This window comes from Tetrao urogallus (genome assembly GCF_951394365.1).
Source record: "Tetrao urogallus genome assembly, chromosome: 3".
NCBI classification, from domain to species: domain Eukaryota; kingdom Metazoa; phylum Chordata; class Aves; order Galliformes; family Phasianidae; genus Tetrao; species Tetrao urogallus.
The window spans coordinates 89,934,083-89,943,831 of record NC_136815.1 but is presented as its reverse complement, the minus strand read 5'-3'; the positions used below and the strand labels follow the sequence as shown (position 1 = coordinate 89,943,831).

Sequence of the window (9,749 nt, the reverse complement as noted above, 5' to 3'; positions counted from 1 at the left end):
GTGCTCATTCTTTTTCCCTTGCACACCTTCTCGCGGATCATGAAAAAAATCTTACTGTGAAGGGGGCCTGAGCAGTGGAACAGGCTGCACACAGGCTGTGGAGTCTTTGTCACTAGAGACCCAAAATCTGCCTGGATATGAGCCTAGGAGCGACATGCTCCAGGTTGGAGCAGGCAAAGCTCAAAGGTCCCTTTCCCAACTCAGCCATTCTGTGATTCTGTTCATTTCTCTGTTATGTGCATGTATTGATGACAACAGATTCAGACTTTGTCCTTTGAGGAGAAAGATTACTGGGGGACGTGTGATCCCACTGGAGATCCAGGAAGGCAGCTGGCCTAGCTCTTGGAAAGAATGACCACACAGCTACTGGGAATAAGCCTGCTGGAGGATGGAAGCCCAGAGCAGAAGTGAGTTTCTCCATTTATGATTAAGAGCTGTATGACAATGAAGAATAAAGATATTCCCCTCTCCATGAGAGCATTCACACCTAGCCTAAAGAATATTATAGGATAGGATAGGATAGGATAGGATAGGATAGGATAGGATAGGATAGGATAGGATAGGATAGGATAGGATAGGATGGGATAGGATAGGACATAATGGAATGAAAGAGGAGAGGAGAGGAGAGGAGAGGAGAGGAGAGGAGAGGAGAGGAGAGGAGAGGAGAGGAGAGGAGAGGAGAGGAGAGGAGAGGAGAGGAGAGGAGAGGAGAGGAGAGGAGAGGAGAGGAGAGGAGAGGAGAGGAGAGGAGAGGAGAGGAGAGGAGAGGAGAGGAGAGGAGAGGAGAGGAGAGGGGAAGGGAGGGGAGGGGAGGGGAGGGGAGGGGAGGGGATGGGAGCAGAATAATAGTTATATTAGAAGGAGGCTACAAAGATCAACTGCTGGAGCCCAACTGCTGACCACTTCAGAGATAACCAGAAGTTGAAGCACATTCACGAGTTCACTGTCCAAATGTCTCTTGAACACTGTACACATGGGAAATCAACCAGCCCTCTAGGAAGCCTATTCCAGTGTCTGATCACACTCATGGTACAGAAATGTTTCCCAGGGCCCAGACTGATCCTCCCCTGGTGTAGCCATGTGCTACTCCCAACTTGCCATTGGTGCCCAGGAGCAGAGCCTGGCATTTCTCTCTGCTTCCCCTCCTCAGGAATCTGTAGAAGCAGTAGTTTCCTTTGTTTGCACTGTTGTTGCTATTGTTCATACATACGAAATAAAGACGGTGTAAGTCAATTAAAACAACTGTAGGAGCTATCTGCCCACCTGGAAGAAACAGAGACTTACCTAGATTGGGTTTGTGAAGTCCCAAGCATTTCAGAAGTGAATGTGTGTGCAACAGGTGGAGCAATGAGGTCTCCATCCTTCTGTTGCTTCTGAGCAGGAGCACCATACCTGCATGGCCATGCCTGAGAAATGTGTTGGTACCTACTGGGCTCATTCTTGGGGAACACAAGGCTGGGCCAGGAGCTGGGAGAGCAGCAGTACACCATGATGAGGAGGATACGTTCCTGGAGCTGTGCTTGTTTTGACATGTAGGTCTCTTTCTGATGTTTCAATGAGGAGAACAGTGAGGTGATGTGACAAGAAGAGGTGCTGTATATGGTGCTGTGTATGCTACGTGTCCTTTTAGAGTGCTTTAGATGAGGAGATGAAAGGCTGGTATAATCAAAACAACAGGGTAAATTAATAATATATGAGCAAGAAGAAAGATCACATTAGAGAGTGTGCAGAATGAAAACAAATAGCCAGCTCAGGCTCAGTACAAGCACAAAACAACAGCAGAAGATGGTATTGGATAGGAAAAACAAATATTGAAAGCTTTCATGCAGGTAGTGGGGGCTGGGATTTAATGGATCTAGACAGTGATGGGAGAATGTTACTTCAGTGACAGAGCTGGGCACACCATGGCGAGCATTCACTGAAGGCAACAAATGGAAGAGAGAAGCCAACACAAGACATGGAGTAGCCTAGAGGGCACAGATAAACTGGAATTGGACAAGGAGAGGAAGGAGGACTTGGGAGTAGCTGAGGAGAGAAGCACAATAAATAATGCACGGCTCTCCTTGTCCTTTTTAGCTTCCACATCATGTAAACATGCCTTTGTATGTATGCTAATAATTTGATTGACAGGCTTAGCTGCCAGGGAAAATTTCTACTAAGAAAAACCGTTTTTAAGAACTTCTATCTGCACTTTTGCTTTTTAGTTAGAAACGGTTCACAGATATTTTTATTCTGGTTAAATCTGATTTAGTAATTCGTAGGAGAATTCTTGGGCTGAATTTTCAGCTGCATGAAAAGATGCAATTTCTTAACAGGACCACTATAAAATCACTCTCTGACCTGTCATCTACTGCAGCGTTCACTGTAGTAAAATTAGGCAGAGCTGAGAAATGTTTAGGTACAGCTCCAAGTTTGTGTGTATGGATTTTCACGCTCGTAAGACAGTCCGCTCTTTTACAAGCGTTAGTGCCAAGAAGGAAACATGAGACTCCCACCCTCTGCAAAGGATGTTACTATTTTGCACCAAGAAGACTCCAGGGCCCACTCCACACATGCACAAAACCCAAGGCTGGAGGTATTTGCGTGCTTAGTGTTCCTCACATCTCAGGGCTAAGTGACACCGTTCCCTCACCTTCCCCTTCATGCACACACGCACAGAGAAAAGCTTGGCCACTACCCAGTGCTTTTTGCTTTTATGACAGGTCCGCTACCTACCCCCACACAGAGCCGTGCTGTCTTTCCAATCTCTTAAGAAGTGCTTAGGGCAAATAGAGAAAGAAAAACCCTTGGTCTTTAAACTGAAGTGACTGCTCTTCCCTGTTCTTAAACAACTGTGAGACCTCAGGGGCTATGCGCTGTAGTCAGCAGGAATAGCATGCACTGAGAGAACTTAGTGAAGTGAGGTGCACTGCGTACCTCTTCAGTGCTCCCTCCTGTCCTGGTGCCCCTTCAGAAAGCAGCACAGCAGTAAGTGCCACAGCCTGACTAGGAGTCCAGGTTTGGAGTCTGCCCTGAGAGCTGTTCCTGTGGGTCTGAGTTTTGGGTCTGCTCCAAAGCCCTTCCTGACAGCAGGTCCTTGCTGGTGCATCGATACGTATGGTAGTAAGAAGTCAGGAGATGTGGCTCATTTAATGAAGAGTTAAAAGGTGTTTCACAAAGCACGTTTCTGGTGTTTCCTAGGATGCTCCTGCATCCCAAAGAAGTGGAGGTGAGCAACAATTTCATAAACCAAGACTTCCTGCTGCAAGGTTAGCCACAGCATTCCACTCACATCTACTCAATTTTCAGGTTCCATTTCTCTCCTCTGCCTGTGCAGAGATAGGGTCTAATGACTAGGGTACCAGAAATCCAAATGAGCACAGTTCTACTTTCAAACAAAAAGCAGGCCGAACGCCTCCTGCAGCGCCTCCCACAAGCCCCCATACAAGGTCCCCCAACACCGCGAGGATCAGAAAACAGGGGTTTTTAGAGCTACGTGAATAATTAGTGTCCAATTAAGAATCGTCTGTGACGGGGCAGGAACTGCCCAGCTGCAATCCCAGCAGTGTGATAGTGCTCCCTGAGGCCAGTGCATGCAGTGCTCACTGCAGGCTTTGGCTAAGCCCTCGCAGCAGAGCTGTCTTTGTGGGTAGCTGACCCCTGGATGGATGCACTGCTCCAAGTTGGGAGGAGAGCCCTCACGTGGTGTTTACACACAAGGCCACACGGTACTGGGTTTAGCAGAGGGCTGACTGCTTTCTCTTGCCCAGACACATCTGATATGAGTTAAATCAAAAGTGGAAGGCACTAAATAAAACCAGGAACAGGATACAGCCTTTCACACCAAAAAGCTTTTCAAACTTTGCGTGTATGGAATCACTCCACTCAGTACTAAGAGACAGCTGTCTGCAAGGAACGTGGCATCCAGCAAGCAGCTTAAGCCAATATAGAACATTGCTCAAGCCATAGCAATCTACCCATTTTTCTTTGCTGGCTATTTACAGTCAGAGCTGTCTGACTGACAGAGATCATCAGCCAGAATAATTCCCTGCTGCAATTCATACTGTGAAATCATTTGCAGCATCACACCGACCTGAAAACTTGCCATTATTTCATATTATTTCAACTGTACTTAACTTGAGAAAACACTGAAAGGACCCACAAACACTGACATTTCACTGCTTCATTGCAAGGATGCTCGTCCTCTTCTACACGAGGAGGCTGCACTGTATTTTGACTTCCTTTGTTGCACTTTTCTTTAGCCTTTTCTAAAGGCTATTTATTATTTATTTATAAATTATTATATATTATTTATTTTGTTACGCAGTTCAGTCTCTTGGAGAAGTGCTGCTTGTTTTCATGGACAGCTCTAGAAAGCACATCACTGCAGAATTCAGTTATGTGGTACCTGTAGAGATGTCCTGTAAGGTCAGTATTTTCTTATTGAGAACATTGTATCACAGATGATGGCATTGCATTCTGAATGGAAAAGCAGTAATAACAGTAATAACTGGAGACGATTCTCCTGTTTTCTCACTCTTCCTTTTACTGCTGTTACTTACAAACTAGCCAGTTCTTTCTATAGCACCTGAGTACTAAAATCTTCTCTGATTTTACTGTTAGGTGGCAAACCTAAACATTCCTGCACTAGAAAGTAATTTTAACCACAACATCTGAATTAATGAGTCTTCTTTCGTTAATGTGCTTTGGAAGAATCTCAGTCTGCAGTTGGTGGCAACTGAGAATAAATGTTAGTTCTAGCCTCAGAAATTCAATACTGCAGCAGTAATCAGTATCTTCATAGGTCAGCTAAGGAGAGAAGAGAAAATGTGTATTTGGGAATGAAATAGCTCACACACTTCACACTTCAGTGTTTCTCTTCCCTTGCACAGTTAACTGCCTGAATCTCTAACTCTGCAGTTGTTCTCAAAGTTTTTTCACTGTTTTCATGCAGAGAAAAGGAAAAACAAGATGGAAAGATGCTCTACGTTTGACAGAAGCAAACAAACAGTTGTTGCAGACTTCCATGATACAGCAAAGGGAACCAAAATCTACAAAATGAATTTTTATTAAATGAAAGAAAATCTGTTTTGTGGGTCAAATATGAAATAGAATATACAAAAACTTTACATCAGATCTCTTTTCAAAGAAATTAAATCCTATCTAGACTGAAGTAGCACTCGTTCTTCCCAAGAACAACACAAATGGATGAATATGCTTCTTACGGCAGGACAGGATCACACAGTTTGCTGTGCTAAATTTCTGCTTACAGAGAAGAAAAGTTAAAAATCTAAACGGTGTCCCTAAAGAATCCAACTACTCCACAAAGCAACTTAAAAACATGACCTCTGATCATCATCTCAGAAGCAAATGACAAGTGAGTCAAGTGCAGAGTTCACAAAGCTTGCATATGATGTTCTCTGTTTCTATACAAATATAGACTGTTTTTTTTTTTTTTTTAAATTTTAAATTTTAAAAATCCTTTTATATTTGATAGCATTTATTTGTGGAAAAGGATGATCAGTTCATCAGGTTCCTGCTGTACCACTCAAGCAATTCCATTTAGTTTACCTCATCCTGCTTTTTAGGATCGTTACCAATAAACCACAGACTGCAGCGTTTTGAAAAGTTGCTGTATGCTGAAACACAAATCTCTGTATCACCGTCCTGTATACGGAGGTTCTGCAGAGCTCATAACATGTCTTTGGCATAGCACACCAAGTCCCATTTAATACTTTTTTTTTGCTTAAAAAAGTATATTTTCCTTTAGTAAAACACCTTAAAAACATCTATTTCTGATTTTGTAAAATAATGTGTCACCTCTTGTGTTGCTTTGCAAAATATACACACACGTTTTGGAAAAACATTGAGCACTGACATAAGGGACTCATCTGAAGTCTGATCTGCTTATGAGAAGTAAAATAGAATTAGAAATTCCATCTTCTGCGTGAATGTCACATGAAGTCATTCAGTTCAGCTTCAAGTGCTGCTGCCATTTCGTCTGCTTCAGAACTGCTTCCTTCCTCATCTTCATTGCTGGATTCTTTACTGGATTCACTGGCAGCATCGTCTTCATCCAGTTTGCGCTTGTGGCCCCTGGAGGACACAGAGACAAAGCCCACGAATCAAGAATCAAGGCATCTGACTGCTTGTAACACAGACCACCATTCTTGGTCAAAAAGAAAAAAACTAGGCCTAAGGACTCACGTTTTTTGAGCTCCAGACAAAAAAGAAAAGCACTTACTTTCGCGTGGACAAACTACTGCCCCCACCGTTGTTAACTGCTGTTGTTTCGTTCCAGCTGTGGGTGCAAAGTGCTGTTAATTTCATTTCTCCCATTCCTCTGAACAAGGAATGAAAACAAAGTTTAAAACAGTAAAAAAAAAAAACAAAAAACAATTACTTTAACTTCTTCTCACATAACAAAAGAAAATGCAAGTCTGCCATGAGAATGAGAAACTATCAGAATTCACTGTATTTTACCATATGATTATGAAATATCTAAGTACCTCCTAAGTTTGTGAAGATTAACTTAACTGCTCAACCACTCTCACTGCACAGCTGCTCAACTTGCGTGCTTCATTCTTCCTTGCTACGTCTCTCTGAAGCAGCACTGGGGGTCTGAACACCTTTCTGCATGTCTCCAGAGAATGAGCCACACTGCACAGGGAGGCTGTGGATTCTCCTTCTCTGGAGATGTTCAAGACCTGCCTGGATGCCGACCTGTGCGACCTGCTGTAGGGAACCTGCTTTGGCAGGGGGTTGGACTCGATGACCTCTGCAGGTCCCTTCCAACCCCTACAGTTCTGTGATGCTGTGAAGCTGATGTGCACCATGCTCTGCCAGAAGAATCACATTCCTGGTTGTGAAAGATCTCCAAGGAAAATCTAACACCTCAACTGGGACAAAGCCATAAGCAGAAGAATTTGGATCTGTGGAACCCTAAAATCCCTTCTTCTCTTTGCCAAAACAGAATTTTATATCAGACATATACTTCTGGCAAAAATAAAGTCGAGATCTTGTACAGAATTCAAAATGAGCTGTAGAAATACCTCCAAAAATTACTCCTTGATCATTTGATCAAATTTCAGACAAATTTGCTCAAAGTGGGTCTCTCTTAAATGTCCCTTCCAACATTAGGTAAGGTTTCATTACGAGGAGAATGCATCCACTTGCTAGAATGAAAAATCAACAAAGTATCTTCAGCAAAAAAATGTAATGATTTAGCAAGGGCCGCTTTGTTTCTAAGAGTACAGACAAGTACCACATAGCAAGAAAGATCTTTGATAATTCTGACTTGAAATACGCATACCTAAAATAGACTGATAAAAAGATTAAAAGTCAAACTCATGAGCTTCCAAGCAAAACTGGAATACAAAGCAATTTCTACGCACACACAGACGTTCTTCTTGTCATTCTTCCAGAGCCATTAGCTCTCAGAAGACCAGACTACTTGCTACCTGTTGGCCGGCTCAGTGACACCTGACCTTCCTCGTTTCACCTGACGGATCAGGGTGTGATGTCAGCAGTGGGTCTGAATCAAAATGCAGGAGAACAGCACTGTGTTCTCTGCCTTTCAATTATGGGTTCCACTGGGCCCAAAAGATACGCTGCTGCTGATTACTGCTTACTTCCTCACAGTGATGTTAGATTTATTTTTCCTTCTGTACAGGGAAGGAAACAGGAACAAGTTTGCAGATGACACAAAACTTGAGGGGCAGCTGAGATACCAGAGTCATGGTACCAGCCAGGGGGACTCAGGCTGAAGAACGGGGCTGACAGGAAGCTCCTGGAGTTACAAGAAAAGGTGCAGAACCCTACACGTAGGGAGGGACAGCCCAGGCATCAGACGTGCTGGGAGAGGGGCAGCTGGAAAGCAGCTTGGCAGGAAAGCACCTGGAGGGGCTGGTGGCACTGGCACGGAGCACTGCCCTCCTTACAGACTCTCAGAAGCTGTCTGGACATGATGCTGGGCAGCTTGCTGTAGGTGGTCCTGCTTGGAGCATGGAGTTGGACCAGGTGACTTCCAGAGAGCCCTTCTGACTTCATTCAATCTGTCACTCTGTGCTTTTGTGAGTGATAACCCTGCGAGGTGAGGCTGAAGCCCTGGTTTTCAATCTGGTGTCTGAATTCTTAAGGAAAAATGGGTTGAGGTGAAAGCACTTCCTGCGTATTTTGCTATCTGAACTAAAATGTGCCAAGGGAGTTATGGGGCACTGAGTGCAGCTTAATACACAGGGAAAAGCAGCCTCTCAGGCATTGCAGTTATTTCTATGGATCCTACATTACAGCCCTGTATTAGTGCACAGCTCAGATGAAGAAGCAGCCAGAGTAAAGACGCTCAGTTGAAAGAAATCTTAGTGTATTTCCATTAAATGTTATGTAAACGTATGGGGTTTGTGTTTTACCTGTTTACATCATGATGATTTCAGCCTTGAGAGATACCACACAGTTCAGTTTTAGTCACTAATTACACTACTAGCTGGAGAAAAGCTAACTGCTGAATAAAGAAAGCTGAGTCTTACTCTGCAAAATCAGAAAATGTTACTGTTGAACATGTAGTGAATTAGAAATACATGCTTGGTGCTAAGTGAGCAGTAAGATAAATAAAAACCCAGGAGGAATCTATAGGACAACGTTTGCAGTAGAAAACAATCACATTTATAACATTTCAGCTATGGAAACTGATTGAACCGGCTGAAAAATAGAATTCAGTCTGACAGCACATACTGCAAGTCTGCAGGTATCCAACCCAATACCAAAGGAGCTGCAGGAAAACATCCAGTAACTCACTGCTAGTTCATTGCTCCTAAAAGCGAGGAGCTGCTTACTGAATAACCAAGTCAGAAGCCAGCAGGAAATGCAGCAACACCCCTTCCACTTAAATTTACTCCAGAGCAAATACATTTCAGGGAGGACAATCAACAAAAGGCAGCGGCCTGAAATGCTCAGGGTGACTTGGCAATTCAAGAACGGGGTGCCCGTCTACAAAAAGTCCTTCCAGAAAACCTTAAGGGAAAGTCCTGACGTGTTCCCCCCTCTCACCCAGCTGTATTAAGCAGCACCTTCTGAAATACAAAAAACCAAATGCCATCTGTTTTGTCACTTCTTGTTCTTTTGAAACAGAACAGCAGCTCTATTCTGCCCTAGACTTCTCCACTTAACAGAAAAAAATGTTAAAAAACCCAAAGAACACACAGGTACATGTTAATCCTCTGCTATAAAAAAGGAACAGTCTGAATGCTGCTTTTATTAAGATACAAAAACCTTTTGCTGTTTGTGTACTGTAAACTGCATCCTTGTGCATCCTAAGGATTTATATGCATGTACAGTGAAAACACATGCAGAGCTAACTCAGATAGAAATGTGGAAGGAGGACATCAGTGGAACAATGCTGCATTTTTTACTTGGGCCTTCAGAAGACTGGTAGCAGACTAATCATTACTGTCTTAAGAGAAAAACAGTATTTTCCCATATTTGTTAACAGAATAAACAATTTCAAACACGCATTCAAATTTTATGCCCACTCCTTGGTATTTCTAGTTTCTGTGACATGCTGCATAACAATTCTGAGTGGAAAAGTGATGCACATAAAGAATCCCTTCTCCATATTTAGGGAGAACGATCCAGCAGCACGTTACAGGCTTCCATCAGCCTCATTTGCATTTTTAAAGGTAATTTTGCTTGCCTGGTATTAATAGAATAACTGAGTGTCATTAACTTCATCGACAGACAAACTGTCCATAAGACTTACAGCTGTAAATACCTGA

The 9,749-nt window shown here is 43.2% G+C and overlaps 1 protein-coding gene across 1 annotated transcript in view; it reads right to left on the bottom strand.

Moving 5' to 3' along the window:
- Positions 1 to 5,933: 5,933 nt before the first annotated feature.
- Positions 5,934 to 9,749, bottom strand: part of CTDP1 (CTD phosphatase subunit 1) — a gene marked incomplete at both ends in the record, with an annotated part of 99,411 nt that continues 95,595 nt past the window's right edge. The window contains one exon of the mRNA XM_079533749.1: positions 5,934 to 6,075. Within this exon, the coding sequence (XP_079389875.1) occupies positions 5,934 to 6,075 (142 nt within the window). The remainder of the gene's footprint in view (positions 6,076 to 9,749) is intronic.